This window comes from Euprymna scolopes, chromosome 2 (assembly GCF_053919585.1).
Source record: "Euprymna scolopes isolate OS-2025 chromosome 2, ASM5391958v1, whole genome shotgun sequence".
Taxonomy (NCBI): domain Eukaryota; kingdom Metazoa; phylum Mollusca; class Cephalopoda; order Sepiida; family Sepiolidae; genus Euprymna; species Euprymna scolopes.
Genome location: NC_136483.1, coordinates 64,498,696 through 64,516,546, shown reverse-complemented (window position 1 = coordinate 64,516,546; position 17,851 = coordinate 64,498,696). Strand labels below are relative to the sequence as shown.

The 17,851-nt window shown below is 33.3% G+C and overlaps 2 protein-coding genes across 2 annotated transcripts in view; one reads left to right on the top strand and one right to left on the bottom strand.

Annotated features, from left to right (window-relative positions):
• The window catches only part of LOC145291714 (acetylcholinesterase-like), a 457,063-nt gene that overhangs the window by 82,123 nt on the left and 357,089 nt on the right, over positions 1 to 17,851 (bottom strand). The window lies entirely within an intron of this gene.
• Positions 1 to 17,851, top strand: part of LOC145291760 (corticotropin-releasing factor-binding protein-like) — a 201,697-nt gene that overhangs the window by 171,400 nt on the left and 12,446 nt on the right. Inside the window, exons 3-5 of the mRNA XM_080137715.1 lie at positions 7,543 to 7,700; positions 11,512 to 11,716; positions 16,786 to 16,955. Of these exons, the coding sequence (XP_079993841.1) occupies positions 7,543 to 7,700; positions 11,512 to 11,716; positions 16,786 to 16,955 (533 nt within the window). The remainder of the gene's footprint in view (positions 1 to 7,542; positions 7,701 to 11,511; positions 11,717 to 16,785; positions 16,956 to 17,851) is intronic.

The window sequence follows — 17,851 nt, the reverse complement described above, 5'->3', positions numbered from 1 at the left end:
CAAAATACATTAATATGTGTACTGAGCACTTTCTACCCTACTTTGGTCGGAATTTGGATGATAATCCCATCTACATGCAGGGTAATACTCGCATTCACACAGCTGGCAATGTCAAGAGGTTCCTTGATGAGTATGATATTTCGTGTTTGGATTGACTTGAACAAACAGACCTTAATCCTGTCGAAAACATATGCCATTAAATCAAACAATAGTTACGCAATGATAAAATTTCAAATCTGTAATGTACAACAATTAAAGAGATGTACTTTCACCGGAGTATTGTTGCAGACTAATTCAAGAAATGCCCAAAAGGTTGCAGGCTGTCAACTTGCAAAAGGACTATATTACTATGAACTAGTTCATTATGTTCCTGTTTGTGTAGCATTAATGTTCTAAACTTACATTTAAATAAAACTTTTCCATTGTGCGGAGTTTCTTTTTACGTTCTCGATTTAAAGTTATTTTTTTTAATTAACGTGAACACTAGGATACTTCAATTAAACGTCAAATATTAACAGGTAAAATTATAGAGGAATAAAAGATGAATCAAAGGAGGTATAGGTCGTTTAAACAGTTACATTCAATTTATTTTAAATTTGTGGTTTTTGAAAAGTGCAGATTTCTTTTTGGCGGTATTGTATATGCAATTAATGCTTATTTATTTTAGCAAATTCCAAAAAGAATTTTATAATTCTTTAGGATCACACAGTATAAAAAATATATAAATTAAATTATCACTTTTTCTTTTTGCAAACGAAAGGCCAAACAATAAAATAGAAATATAATTGCATTATTGCATTTTTTTTACTTTAAAAAAATTATTTATATGTTATATAAGAGAGTTCCCTCAATTAAAGGGACTCTATTATTAATTTACTAAAAAGTGGGGGCACACACACACACACACACATATATATATATATATATATATTATTCATAGTGTGAATATATATTCAAGCACAATGTTTTTTTTAAATTCCATTATCACCCAAAACAAGGCACAGTGCCACTGATATAATGATTACTATCGGAAACATACGTTGCATATATACTATATAGGGAGTCGAGTAGCAAGATATCTGTTCGCATTACACTTGAACTTCTGCATGTCAGTATAGTTGCGGAAGCAGGAACCCGAAACGGGGTTCCAAAGTGTAGCAGTTCTGGTGAATAAATAATTAGAGAAGGCTTTCTTATATCTAGCGATTTCTACTGTGTATGGGTGGGATTTTGCTGCTTGCAGGTTTGTCTGGAGTATTTACGTCGAGAGGATACAAGGGCTTGTAGTTCGTCAGAGCATCCACCATTAAAATACTTGTAGAACAGGAAGAGGGATGCAACATTTCGTTGATGGGAGAGAGGCTGAAGCCTAGATGACAGTTCAGAACATATGAGGTTAGCGACTCTCTTTTGAACCCTGTCCAGGAGCGAGAAACTAGTAGCAGATGCACCAAATGTGACAACAATATTCCATACATGGACAAATGGTGGCCTTGTAGAGATACAGGATACTTTCAGGTGTAAGTAACTTTCCAGCACGGTAGAGAGACCTAACGTTTCTCACAGCAGCTCTGGTAATGCCCTCAATATATCACTTCCAACGCATGTTCTATGTGAACGTTAGGCCGAGGAGTTTGAAAGAAGCACTTTCAGGTATGTTTCTTTAGTCATAGCTATTGGTGGTTGAAAAGTTTTCTTGTAACTATTAAAGAAAACACGCTTAGTTTTTTCAGAATTAAATGTCACCCTCCATTTTTGTCCCCATTCCACTACAGATTGGAGGTTTTCCTCTAGTGTTTCTGCCGTTTCCTTAGATAGGTGTTCATTTATTTCCCCCTCGTGCCTGTTATAGAGCGTAGTGTCATCAGCAAATATATCCATCTCAGAGACAATTTTACCAGGGAGGTCAATTGTGAATATTAGGACTAATAAAGGTCAGAGGGTCGACCTCTGAGCTACACCCGCATTTATATCATATTGTTTCGATGTACGACCGACGCGGACAACTTGGAACCTCTTATTTAAGAAAGATATAATTATGTAAAGTATTCGTCCAGTGATTCTGTATGATCTGATTTTCCTGAGATAATCGTGTAATACCTTGTCAAAAGACTTAGATATTTCTAGGGCTACTGCTGTACCCTCCCCTGTTTTGTCCAGTGTATGGTATATTCGTTCAGAGATTAGAGTTAGGGCATCTGCTATGGAACCGGCTTGCTTAAATCCACATTGTTGGTCGGTCAAAAGTTTAGCAGCTGTAAGATGATAGACTAGAGATTTGTTAATTATGGACTCAAATATTTTGGCAAAAAATGGGGCGATAATTTAATGGATCAGTTCTTTCGCCAGAATTCTTGTAACCTGGTACGACAAAAGCAGTTTTCCGGCAGCCAGGAAAGCATATTCGTTAAGGTATTTGTTGTAAAGTTTGGAGAGGACTGAAGCAACCTCAGCGCAGCATTTTTTAAATAGGACACACGGGATGAGATCGGATTCACATGCTTTGGAGGTGTCTAGGTTTTTATTATATCATGCACCCAAGAATAGGTAATTTTCAGATTATCTAGTGTGGCGTTTGTCTGCAAAAGAAAGCCAGGGATAGAGTGGTTTGCTGGGTCCAATGGTGTGTTTGAGGCAAACCGACTGGCAAGCATATTAGCCTTCTCGGTTGCACGGCAAATAACCCCTTGATTGTTGATTAGTTGCAGAATTGCTGATTTATCATTATTTACTACACTGTTGTAGATTTTCCAGAAAGCACGGTTTCCTAGTTTCTGTGCTTCAATGCGTTTTCTGGTGGTTTCTGTATATTCTTTCTAAGGTATGGATATTTCTTTCTTACAATTACTTCTAGCTTCTATAAATTCGTCTGTACTGGACTTATGTCGGTTGAATCTGATGCATGAATGCTGCCTTTGAGCAATGGCAGCTGCACAGGTAGAAGTAAATCATTAGGGGTAAGAGTGGGATTTGCTATAGAATTTTCGCGTGGGAACATGAGGTTCAATTGCCGTTTTGAACGGTTCAGTGATCGCATTTGCGCACTATTCAGCGGGAAGAGAAAATATATTTCAACATGGGGCATCTCTGATGAGATCCCTGATGGCTTTCCAGTCAGCCTTCTTATAATGCCTTCTCGTTTTGAGCAACGGCTCTTCAGTTTTGGGTCGAGAATTAATGGCAATTTCTACCATTATCACAGCGTGATCAGCGTTTCCGAGTGAGCTATGGGCATTCATTAACCAATCATCGGGAACTGTGGTCAGAAATAGATTTAGAATTATTATTTCATAGATTAAACTTTTCAAGATAGCAACTGAGCGTATATAAATAGACAATATTAGGCTACTTACCAATGATCACGATTTTATTCATTTTGCTCTTAATTCCTTTCCAAAGCAAATACTTGGATACATTTTTACAGATCATTTTCCGTTTCGCAATGTTAACACTCGCTCAAACGATCCCACCTAAAGCGGTTGCGTTTCATAGACACATGTTCGAATCTAGAAAGAGTCTCATTTTTCTCTTTGTGAATGTTCTTTACCGTGCCATATTTATCCGTACCATTTCCTAATGCATTGTAGACGCAAAACCATGTTATATATCGGATGTATCTTGTTTGAAACGAAAAATCATATGATGCCAAACACATCTGATAATGGAATTAAACTGATAAAGTGAAGTGTTAAAAACTTTTGCACTCAGTAGAATAACCCGAGTACTGAAACTTCACAAAACAAACTTGACTAAAAAAAGATCTGAATGATGAAAATGATAAGCCTTTGTCCATGATGAAACCATTTGTAACCAGTTATTAGAAAGTGAGGTACTCCCTAGATTTTTACTTGACCGCTGTGGGTTTTTAAGACGGATGAGTTTTGTTTCTAATTGATTGTAAACTCGGATTGTAAAAATAAATTAGCCCTACAAGACTGGAAGGAGTTTTTGGTTTCAATCCAAGATATAAAAATATGTGTAAAAAGGTCTACGTGTAATAATAAAATAAAAGCAAGCATTGCATTAAAATTCAATAAGAATGATTTTATTTTACAAAAATATATGCGTATTATTTTTTTAGGATATAAGTAGTATACATACGATTATTTTATTATAAAAGTATCGTTCCTCTTCTTTAAATATACGAATTTGCTGTTTTAGTTGTAAAGTTTACACAAACATATGCACACACACACACACACACATATAAATATATAAGATTCTCTACGCATTATATATATATATATATATATATATATATATATATATATATATATAGTACGTAGAGATGCTTCATTCTTTGATACGTTTTCATTTCGTAAGTTATTGATTATTTGAATTGACTCTTACAGATTTTTAAATGGTAATAGGTAAATCCATGTCAATGAAACCACGGTATGTCTCTGAAATATGTACCATATAGTTTTAAAGAAATAATATATATATATATATATATATATATATATAATCGAAAGTCGTACATTATATACACACATCGTAATGAATAATTAATTTAACAGATCATCAGTCTCTTTCCCTTTGCTATGTATTTCATTCGTTCTATGCTTATTCAACCACTTTCGATTATTTTGTAATGTTTTTCTGAACCTTTACGGAAAGGACGTCTTTCTTTTTTATCAGCGTTCCTATCTAATTAGCATGCGTGTACATACAACCCACGTAAAACCGATGATAAAATAAGTCTCGTTATTGCACAACAACAATCACTACAAAACAATAAATAATGATAAGTACGATAAAATACAAAGAGGTATCTTCCAAAGAGAGTCCTTATTTCCACTTCTGTTTATTATAGCTATGATTCCTCTTATTATTATACTAAGGAAATGCTAAGCTGAATACAATTTTTATAATAGAGATGAAACAATGAACCACCTAATGTATATGGACGGCCTAAAACTTTTCGCAAAATATAAAACTGAAGTAGAGACACTTATAAGCATAGCCAGAATCTTCAGGTTGCAGTATGGAATTCGGAATGAAAAGGTGCACATTGTTAGTTATAAGAAAACTGGACGAAGTGGAAGATTTCAAACTACCCAACCATGGGAACACTAGGCGAACATGACACTTACAAATATGTGTGAGTACAATAAGCAGACACAATCAAAGCAACACAAATGAAAATTGAAAAAGAATAAGAAGAATAAGAAAACTCAGAGAAACTACATTATATAGTATGAGCCTAATAAAAAGTATAAACACATGGGCAGTATCACTAGTAACTTACTCTGAACCGTTCATATGCTGGATCAAAGATGAACTAAAGCATCTCGACCAAAACTCCAGGAAAATTATGACCATACACACTGCACTACACATAAAGGACGATGCTGACTGATGTGATAAGAAAAAAGGGAGAAAGAGGGTTGCTAAATATAAGAGATTGTGTTAATGACACTAAAATGAAATATTAAAAATACATAACGCAGAACACAGATAGGTTAATCGCTACAGCAAGAGGCACTGTAAAAATGAACAAAACAGAGCACAGAGAAGCAAGAGATAAGACCTGAAAAGAAAAATAGGAGGATAAACCACTTCAGTGAAATTTCATAAGGATGACAAAAGATGAGACTAACAAAAACACTTGGACATGGCTACAAAAAGGACCCCCAATGAGATAATCTGCATTACTAATTACAGCCTCACAGGATGACGCGATGAGAACAAACTATATTACAGATAAGATAATATGACACAAGAAAACACAAAATTTAGCTGATGTGGACAAGGAGATGAAACAATAAACTACGTAATAAGTGAATGCAGCAAACTAGCTTGAAAAGAATGCGAGAATAAACATGACCAAATATGGAAGACAGTACATTGGAAACTATGCAAATAACTATATCTTGCAGAACCAGTTAATTTATTTCGATTAAAATTAAACTAAAATAGTGATTATGAGCCAACCGATCACGGATTGAATTTCTATTTATGTAGTGATAATGGCTTGAATGAAAGTTTAAAATGAAAAAGTCAAGTGTCATGGTTAAATTGTGATTTAAGCACAAACATTCATTTCGAACACGTCACTGTTATATCAAAGAAGTAGCTATTGATTTTATATGCCCGGCCTTTCTGCTTCTGCACTAATAAAACTTCTTAAATGGATCTATGGATGTTAGGCTGTCTAAAAACGTTAACTTTGGTCAAAATTATCTGTTCCCTCTTTCATCGGATTATTTCGATTATCGATGTGTATTGAAGACATTTCGATACAAAACCCATATAAGAACACCGAAAGATACGTAAAATACATTTGCGTGAAATTTCATAAAAATCGGCCCAGCTGTTTTGGAGTTCATAGAAAACGAACTTACACAGACAAAGTTCCTTTTATATAATACTAGAGCTAAAGATACAAGCACCTACACACATTACATACAGATATAAACTAATTTAAAATTGCAGCTAAACTCGACTGAATGATGCCACATCAATAGCAGAATAGGACTACGATCTCGGATAGCTGTTTCCATAGATTTTCTAACATGTTTGAATTCACATGGCTTTGCAAATGTTTTGCAAAGCCATGTGATGGGACATCATTAACATACATCTTTTTTACTTTTCAAATACAAAGAAAAATAGATAACTGTTTGATACTCAAAGTGCATCATTTTACACGTGACTCGATTCAAACAGCTGTAATTCAATTCGTTCAGAACTGCAATTTATCACACAGTCCATGGAAATATAAAGCATTGCACATGCAACATTCTAACTGAATCAACGCCACTCGTATGTTTTATTTTGAAGAAATTCATATGTATGGGAAAGATAATGGAAATATACATTACTCTCCATGTGCCAAATATCTACGTGCATACACCTCAATGTAATCAATGAAAGTAGCACTCCTTGAAACTACAAGTACTCATATCCCATTTTCATAAAATTTAAACCATATAATTAGATAGTTTATCAAAGCGTTTTCGCATATTTCAGTTAATTCCGACTATATTAGTTGGCAAACTGAGATGACATGATAATAAAAAACAAAGAAGTAATACGGTGTTATGAGCAAAAAATATTAACATATGTGCATATATATATATATATATATATATATATATATATATGTATGTATGTATGTATGTATGTATGTATGTATGTGCGTGTGTGCGCGTGTAATTTGATTAAATTTTGATTGGTACATATAAATGAAATAGTAAGTTAAAAGTACGTATGCGTATTTCTCGTCAAAATATATAGAGAGTCTCTATATTTTTGTATATGTGTGATTTAGTCTAAATTTGGTATGCTTCCTTATCTGTTCAGGTTCTGGTTATGTTTTCTTATTTATCCATAAGGTGTATAAATAACTTAGCGGAAGAAGAGGGGTGAGTGTATGATCATGTCCGACTGCCCATTCTTATCGGAAGTTTATACTTCTCGTAGACCGACAGGCTTAAATAATGATGAATGACGATAAAACTGTTCATATCTTTGTGTATATGAATCAATTTTCTCTTGGTGTTATTCATAACTGTTATCGTGTTGTTATCTTTACAGAGTGTATTCAGTTGGTGAAGGACCCCGGTCAATATTGGTATATTGCTGGCGAAACGAACACAGGATGCGCGCTGTTTCTTTTAGGCGGACATGACACACGTCTGGAAATCGAATTTCTAGATTTTAACATAGATTGCGAAAGCGACGGCCTCTTGTCCGTAAGTCACGCTTTTATTCTTTTGTGTTTTATTTTGATTAATTAATTTGTTGTTTACTTATTTTAATTTATTTTAATTTGTTGTTTTGTATTAAACCATCGAATAGGTCAGTAAAAGTACGACTCAAAATCATCTATATAATGCTAAAACTCTCGTAATCTTGCTTAGTTGTTTGCACGCCTAATGCATTAAGGTGTAAGAATGATTAAAACAAGATGTGGTGTAATTGATTAATTAGAGGGTACTTTAATAAACATTAAATGAATAAAAGAAATGGTACTCATGCACTTATTGATCCCTGCTGAAATAATAACGTTATTATTTGAAAAGCCATTCTTAACGTGGGGAGGGGAGGGTGTTTTGTACCTATTCTGTACTTTAACCTTACAATTCAATCAAAAAACATATTATAAAACTTTAATTAAACTTGGAAATACGATTTAAAAAATAGCGCGGATTAGTAAGTGCATTAGCACCAAAGAAATATAAGAGAAGAGACGCAATGATGTAGAAGGAGGAAAAGAGAAGGAAGAGAAGATCATGGCATAAGAAAGGTATAAGATTAAAAAAACCTTACGTATTAAGACAAAGTGTAAACATTTATTGTATTAGTAAGAACAAGGATTTTGATTGAATAAATTTAGTATAGTGTGATTCTAATGCTTTAGTCTAGGAGGAAATATCTGTACATAAAATTGATTTGAGGCAACAAATTTTTAATTTAATACACGTTCATAAACTACCTAAAAATAAATGTATTCCTCAAACTTTTCTTACCTTCGAAATCGATTGAAGCTACTAAATCTATTCAGTAATGCTCGGTGTATTTATCAACGTACACGCACACGAGTCACGTGCTGTCTAGATACAAATTAAAAAAAAATGCGTATGCGTTTTTAAGGAAACTATTTTATTTTGCTATTAACTGTATACGATTATGAATCATGAGTCCTCACCTCTCACCAACTATACAGATTGAACAACCTCCACCTGCTCCACCTCATAAAAATCCAGGGAATTACTTGACATAAACATATCTGAAACAGGAACGACATTGACCCAGCGTATATTCTAAGCGTGTTAACTTTATACGCAACGATAAACAAATCGTTCATGATGAATTTCTCGAGATATGGTAATTGCAAAATATTAAATAGGCCATAATTTAGCTTCTGCTTGATTATAATAGATATTTTTATATTTAAAATAAAAATTTTATTCAAATATTATTCTTTACAACACAGTTTATTTAAATAGCTCTATAGTGCAATATTACAGCTATAAATATCTTAATATTTTACCGCTTGATTCTTTATTTGGAACAGACACTCATTATGTTGGTACGAAACAGTCCGTTTATTGACTGCATAAGCAAACTACTGTTTCATCATGTCCATGTGTATGTATATGATGTTCTGATGTATACATATTCTTTTTTTAGTAGATTACGGGCTATGCACAAAACCAAACAATTAAAATCTAACCTCCTCCTGGAGTTAATTTTCTTGCAAACAATTTGTACATTTATAATTAGAATGCCTTTATAGGCTATTACGACCGCTCATTATGTGCATAAGCTGCATAATCCTGTTTCGTCAGTGCAAATGCTTGCGAATTTTAAGCAATGTATATATATATATATATATATATATATATATATATATATATATATGCATGTATGTATATATATAGTCATCCACATACAGTACTGTTTCGCTGTTTCACAGCTCATCAGTGCGGCTTGACAGGCAACTGCCTCAAGCCAGGATCGAAACCCGACCGCTCAAATGACAGTCAATGCTTCTTATCATTGCGTTATACGGCTGATGCTGTGTGGGTAATGAATTACCGATGTTTGACATCGATATATATAATATATATATAATATTAATATATTAGGCACCGCCAAAACTGGGGGGGGGACAGGTCAGTACTTTTTGACGGACCGTCTTTTTAAAAATCTACCAAAAATCAGGTAATTATCCGATCAATACGAAATTTTCAGCGATTGTTAGGAGAAGAAGGAACTTTACAACAGTGTACTTATTTTTCATAAACGATATATATATATATATATATTTTTTTGCTTACAACCCCCCCTTGTTTTGAAGTGGGAACAAATATGCTTAAGATAATCATCTGAAACTGAACAAAACATATTGTGTTGTTGTAAGGGACAGAATTATAGATTAAAAAAAAAAAAAATTGTTTGCATACCTTATTTTGACGTCTGAATATCAGAACTTCGATTGTGTTTAATTATCCCGCTTTTGAGTTTTGAAGTGTGAAATTCGGTGAATATGTTAAGTAAAATACTTAATTTAAGTTAAGCAAAACAAAAAAAAATTTTTTTAATATTTATACGAAAAAAGCCATTTAAAAATTTTTGATAAATAAATTAACAATTTTTTTTTAGCGAGCCGAATAATGCATGACCATTATTAAACAGGGCATGCTTTAAATAATCGATACAAAAAAAATTCGATAAATATTGTGCCCTTTGTGTTAAAAATAGCATCATTTTTTTCGATCCCGTTTGAAAACGTTTGCCGCCTTTCGACTACGGTGGACCAAACGCGCTGAAATAATTTTTTTTTATTCTGCTTTGAATTGCCCCCCCATTTTGGGGAGCCTGGCCCCCACACACATACACATTAAAAACCAAACTCATACAAATGGTCACCCATATGGTACTGGCCAGCCTCAGCTTAATAATACATTGAAATTTCGTCACTGAAAAATAAGTTTTTTTGGCCTGTTTGGTCTTCCATAGTTTTCTTATTATCAAACGAAAACGTAAACAGAGTCGATCTGAACTCTACGTCGACGCGAAATATCTGGTTACCTATATGAATAAGTGGAATTATTTGAAATTCAGGTACTTATATTATAATATTTTTGCATATTCTCTTAGAAAATCATCCTAAATCTTAGTTAGACAATAAATAAATAAATTATTTATCTCAAAACCCCTTTTTTTTAAATATTTAAATACGTTTTTTGTGCAAGACAAAAAATGTCAATTGTTAACTTTTTGGGAAAATTTAACATTTAAAATTGAATTAAAAATAGTAGAAAAAGTTTTACATTATTCTGTTTTCAATATGATAAAATTCAGGGTTTTATCTTTCTGGAAAAAAAAAGTTACTCAGAAATAATGGATTTTAATAAATGTAATTTCGTTTTAAAAAACAACAACAACTTGATTTTGCAGCCATTTTTGGCGGTGCCTATAATATATATATATATATATATATATATATATATATATATATATATATATATGTGTGTGTGTGTGTGTTGTTTTGGGTATACAGATGGGTTACTTCTCACTGTTTGATATACTAATTGATCACCGCTTATCAATGCTCCAAAACAACTCAGGGATTAAGGGTATTGTGTTTTACAGTTGGCGATGAACAAGTACACCTAAGAGATGAGAAATAATAGGTTAAATGGTCAGAATGCGATTTTTTAAGTGAGCAGCTTAAAAACGACCATGCTGTACTTAGCTGGGAAGCAACCCAATAATATTGTAGTCTACTGATGGGATGGGAGCTTTTTTCATAATAATTCCATTTCAACTGACTTTGTATTAAATTTTGACGGGTGAAAGGCAAATGAATAGTTCAATGTAAAGAATGCTAAATGATTTTTTTCATGTTGTGCTTGTTGTTTGGAAAATCATTTTTTTAATACTCATTTGAGTTTTTTTGTATTAATCTATACTGTTACTCCTGATTCAATTTCATTTTGTTGTTCTTATTCATGTTACAACAATGTTCACTTGCTTTTTTTTTTTTTTTTGAAGATCATTGACGGATGGGAAATGAACTATGAATTGTTCCCCAACCTGGATGACTTACCACGCGACATAAACAAATACAGATACTGCGGCCTGCAACGACCCAGGCGCAAATTCGTTTCTTCTCAGAACGCCGCCCTCATTAACTATTACACTCCCATGAAAGGACAAGGTTTCAGCATACGGGTAAAATTCACCAATAATCCATTTCGTAAGTACATGTATCTTTTTGGTCGGGTTTTATTAAAGAAGGGTAATCATTATATTCAGTGTTTTTGTTTCGGACTATTCTCCTCATCGTTGCTATTAATTTCTCAACAACGTGCTCCTCTTATTTACTTTGGTAAATGTAACAGTTTGAAATGACATTCACGGTGGGATCGTTCTACGGCGTCAGTAGATATCTCACTGTTGATGCAATTCTCTACCTGTATAAGAGCCAAGTACTTCCGAGGATGGTGTATTGTTGTCACATCTGGGCAGGAGCTGCTATAAGCAGCTTATCCTACCTCGACAGAATTCCAATTAGCATTCGTAGTCTAGTGGGTGATGCTCATCTTCTCTCCCCTACAACCTCTGTCCTACAGAAGAGACTTTGCGAGCCTGTCTCTACTTTATCGTTATTTTCATGGCAAGTGCTCATCTGAGCTTCAATCTATGGTTCCCCTGGCCTGACACTCACGAAAAACACTTATGTAGCTGAACCTAGTATCAATAATTTCCCCCACTCTTTATCTGTGCCTAAACCTAAACTTGGATTTCATGACCAAAGTTTCTTCCTTAGAACTGCACAGCCATGAAACTCTCTTCTGTTTTCCTGATTTTCAACTGACTACAAGTCCAATGTAAACAAATTCTTGATGAGCCGCTCCCTTAAGTAATCGAAAGTATCAAATTTCCACTACTAACAAGTACTACGACATTTTCCCATTGACTACTGTACACTCATTAATCCTCATCCCTGAGTGGCCTCCGGGCCTTGATAAGTGGTGACATATTTGTAAAAAGAATGTTAACCTCTACTCGATTATTGCTTTTAGATTTGACGGAAGATATATTATTTATATATTATTTATCTTGATAATGGTTATTCGAGGACTGAAGTTAACGATTCATGATATTTGTGTATCATTTGTATTTTTAGGACTACTGTTCTCATCTTGCGCGTTATTCTCACAATGTTTTGGCTGATAAAACCTTCAACCTTCCTCAGATGTACGTTGTCGAACTCGAGAATCTTTCGGTCGAACTCGGAAAGCTACACGAAATTTCGAACGGAATTGTTCATTTAATCCACGGAAGTCTACAACAACCTGTGGAGTAACGAATAAAGTACTTGGTGAAATTCAGTTCTAAATGGCGTCCTTCTTGAAGTTGAAGGTTCAATACTTAGTGTAAGCGAATATAGGAAAACAATTGCGAGTTGCTTGAGAGTTCTACCGGGTCATAGCTGACGGAACGAGAGCGTGCTACTTCCATGGATTAAATAAAAGGCTCCGTTCAAGATTCATGCAGGTTCACGAGTTCTGCAGAGAGATTCCCGAGTTCAAAAATACAGAGTTGAAGAAGGCCAAGAGTTACATCGATCGACGCATTGTGAGAATAATACTCAAGAGTAGAACAGTAGTCCAAAGAATCCAAATAATACAAATTATAAATCCTCATCCCAAAAATTCAGAAATATTTTGACACGTACTTATAAGATTTTGAGACGAGCAGGTTGTAATCGCTTGCGTAATTTGTGATGATGATTTCTTCAGATATATAGTCTGGGCGAAGAAAAAGGTTTTCTTTTTTTTTGCAGTGGTGAAGGAAGACGAGTTATTTCTGTGGCAGTTTTCCAAAGTGAGACCAGCGATTGTAGTTTATTTCAATACTGACAATGGGATTAACGATAGCCACGCAATACTGACAATGGGATTAACGAAAGCCACACAACGTTTCATGCGTGATAAAGACGCTGCATAAAACAATAGAAATCTTTCTCACTAGATTTTAGAGTCGATTTTGAATTATTTTAAAATAAGTAAGCGTTTTCTTATGAGCACTTCCCTAAATATAGCAGCAGTACTCAATATTGTGATGTATCTGGCTTAATATAGTTAGAGAATTTTACAAGATGCTGATACTTTTTAAAATGGTAGAATGATCACACCATTTTTCCAGCAAGCAATTTGAATATAATGTCACGTATTATATGTGTGTTCATAAATTAAACAAAATAACATCGCAATAAGAATCGAATTTAAAAGCTTCGCGTATATAATATTTAATTTGCTGTTTCTCTTTCAATATCTATATGTAAAATCAATATTACTCTGCATATAACACTCAGGGAGTTAATTCATTATGTATTCAAGCGTAATTTAGCATCAGTAGTAACTATCATGAACTATTAGTATGATTTGTAAACAAAGTAGCAGCTATTATGTTCATGTGATTTCAATTTAAAAAATGAATGTCACAAAATTGGGAAGTAATAAAATATACATGCTGCGTACTAGACTTTAAAAAATATTCCTGTTTCTTGCTTGCTTAACTATACAAACTTGCTGAAGTTTAGTGTAATGTTAACAGAAATGAAATTCATTAACTCTTAACATAGTTTCTAGTTAACACGGTCCCAAATAGTATCCCTTAACGCCTTGTTTGGAATTAAAAAATTGTATAAACAAACTAAACTGATTTGTTTTTATTCTACATTTCCCGGCCTTCAAACATTCATAGATTAAACGTGCTATTGTTTATCTTTTTTTGTAAATATTATTGTCAAAGAACGGAATAGTGTAATATACATAACCATGCTGACACACCGTTAAATCATCAGAGTGAAGCCACGTTGAACCTGGTCAATTCCAGATGGGTGACCATTTAGGAATACCAGGGGCTGTATAAAGAGGGTGTGGATATCCCCTTCAAACGCAGCATAACTTAACATTTCAGGTGAAAACATTATTGCGTACTTAAGTGTTACGTCGAAATTAGTATAAATTCCTCGAATTATAAGAAATGAATCAATAGAAAAATAATTGCAAGAAAAAGTATGTTTATTGTGTAGATTGGTGTTTTTAAACTACAGCATTTCAGGTGAAATCATTATTAAGTACGTACGTGTCATGGCGAAAGTAGAATAAATTCCAAAAATTACAGAAAATAAATCAATAGAAAAATAATTGCAAGAAAAAGTATGTTTATTGTGTAGATTGGTGTTTTTTAAACTACAGCATTTCAGGTGAAATCATTATTAAGTACGTACGTGTCATGGCGAAAGTAGAATAAATTCCAAAAATTACAGAAAATAAATCAATAGAAAAATAATTGCAAGAAAAAGTATGTTTATTGTGTAGATTGGTGTTTTTTAAACTACAGCATTTCAGGTGAAATCATTATTAAGTACGTACGTGTCATGGCGAAAGTAGAATAAATTCCAAAAATTACAGAAAATAAATCAATAGAAAAATAATAATTGACTAGCATATACATGTGACTAGGAATCTTTTGTGAATTTAATATTCCCAGGAAACTCCATCCTCCGGGGGAAACTGGCCCAACTCGCCCAGAGTACATATCGTAACAGATAATTATAATAGACTGGAGCAATTTTTAGTTCTGTCTTAATTCAGCATGGCCAGTCAAATAAGCTTGATATCTGCTGCAGTATAAACCTACCTCGTGTCTAACTATGCTGTCATGAAGAGGCAATTAAATCGATATAAATTTAAGAAATAAACCTTGGGCTATTTGGCGAATGATCACGCATTGATCTTCCAAAATGGCAACCTTAATTTGATTGAAAGATGCTCTATCAATGGCAAAAAGGGGCCGCTAGTTTTGTGATCTGTTTCCATAGATTCTTAGCCATGCTTGAATTCACAATGTCAGCGTTTGACAAGATCATATGATGGAGCATCACTGCCATACATTTCTTTTATTAAAAGTATCTTGTAGTGTGTGGCGTATAAATACAAAAACCAGATCACGGCACAATACTCAACAGGCTCTATCTCACATCTGGCTCAGTTCAAATACCTGTAAATCAGAAACCACAATTAACACCGAGCTGTCATTTTCCAAATAAACCATAGATATATAAATCATAGCATATGTACCGCTGCAATGCCACCATTTGCTTATGTATAGCGTATTGTTGTCACATTTGGGCTAGTGCATCTGCTACTAGTCTCTCACTCGTGGACAGGGTTCAAAAGAGAGTCACCAACCTAATAAGTCCCGTACTGTTTATTAGGCTTCAGCCTCTGTTTCATTGACCAAATGTTGCATCCCTCTTCCTGTTTTATAAGTATTTTAATTGTATATGCTCCGACGAACTACAATCCCCTGTACATCCTCGACGTAAATACCCTCGACAACATGAAAAGCAGCAAAATCCCACCCCTACATAGTAAAAAATCTCCAAATGCCAGAAAGCCTTCTACTCTAATAGTTTCTTCCCCATAACTGCTAGACTTTGGAATTCTCTTTCGGATTCCTGCTTCCTAACTATAGTGACATGCGAAAGTTTAAATGTAATGTGAACAGACAACTGTCTGCTGAACTCCCTACATAGTGTTCCTTCAACCTAAGTCCCAAATAGTTGCCCCCTATATAAAAGTGTCACTGTGCCTTATTTGGGGTGAAAATGCAATAATAAATAAAAACCTGCGAGTTAGGGCCAATACTTATAAAACGCCTCTCGTATATATATATATATATATATATATATATATATATATATATATATATATATATATATATATATATATTAATCATTTCAATTATATATATATATTAAAAATTTCAATTAAATATATATATTACACATTTCAATTATATATATAGTAAACATTTCAATTATATATATATATATATATATATTAAATATTTCAATTAACTATTAAGTTTCAGGGTATAAAAATTTGAACAGAATAAGACAATTCAACCACATGAATTTGAATATTTTAAAATAATACCTACTAAGGTAAACAATCCAGAAAAAAACGTTGTCGCTACAATGTTTCACCTAGAGGAAGATGGCGTTATCTCCAAAATTCCTAATAATATAATCATAACAATTTCTCTATTTCTATTGTAACACACAGCACTTACAATTCTGTAATATCAACTTTTACTTTAATTGTCTCAATTAAACGATTTATGATTAACATTTTTTAAAATTCTTTGTTCCTGATTATCTAACATATTTATTTATTTGATGAGGCAGAGAGAATAGCACACCATTTTTGAAGTTGTTATAAATGCACTCCACTTTTCATTTTCTAGCTTGCAATGTTATATCTATCGAAAGTTCCGGCACTCACACACTACGAAACTACGGACTCAAGATGAACTGCAGCATCTCTATCATTTATCCGGAAGTGGTGAACGTGTTGGCAGTGAACATTGGCACAACGTCGACTGCCAATTCTATTGATTTTCTTCAGAGACCATCGGTAAGACTTCAATGGTAGTTGTAGCAATTTGGCTGCTTTGTTTCACGGCATATCAACTCTTTTCGCATAATTTAATGCTAATCTGGTCATTTTGGAAAAAATGTTTTGATGCTTTAAGTACTTTATATCTTCCAAGACATATTTATAGTGTTTGGTTTGGGTGATTTACGACATAGCAATCTTTTTAGTTTCATTTAATGGTGGATCCAATAATTTTGTAAAATATTTTTATGCCTTAGTTTTTTTTATAACTTAAAATATTTGTTTATGGTGTTTAGTTTTGTTGTTTCATTTTATGGTATATCAAACCTTTTCGGTTTCGGTCATTTTGGTAAAACGTTTCATGCTTCAACTTCGTTATATCTTCAAATATTTATTCATGGTGTTTGGGTTGCTTGTTGTGTAGAGGAAAATTTTTGCTTTCGTTTTTGTCTTCGTAGAAAATAATTGTCTTTTACTAAGAGAAAGAAAAAAGCAATAACATCAATGTTTGGCAAATTTAAAATCAACAAACCGTTATCTTTAAACAGCCTGATCTGACATCATCACTAGTAGTAGTAATATTGTAGTTATCATTTAATATAGAAATATGTTTTTATCTTTCAATGCAGCCGAACATAAATCAACAGGCTACATTTACTGAAACGTAATTCAGCTGTACATTTACGGCTGTCTTTGTTTTACGGCATATCAACCCGTCTCATGTTATTTGTGCTACACCCTGTTACTTTGGTTAAAGTTTCTATGCTAAGTGTTTCGAATTATGATTTGTAGAATGTGTTATATATGTGTATACTCTGTAAATCGTGCTGAACGATACTACTTTCTTGAATAATCAATATGGAGTTCAAATGTGAAACAAATTAAAAGAGCTGGTAATAACTAATACAGGGTTG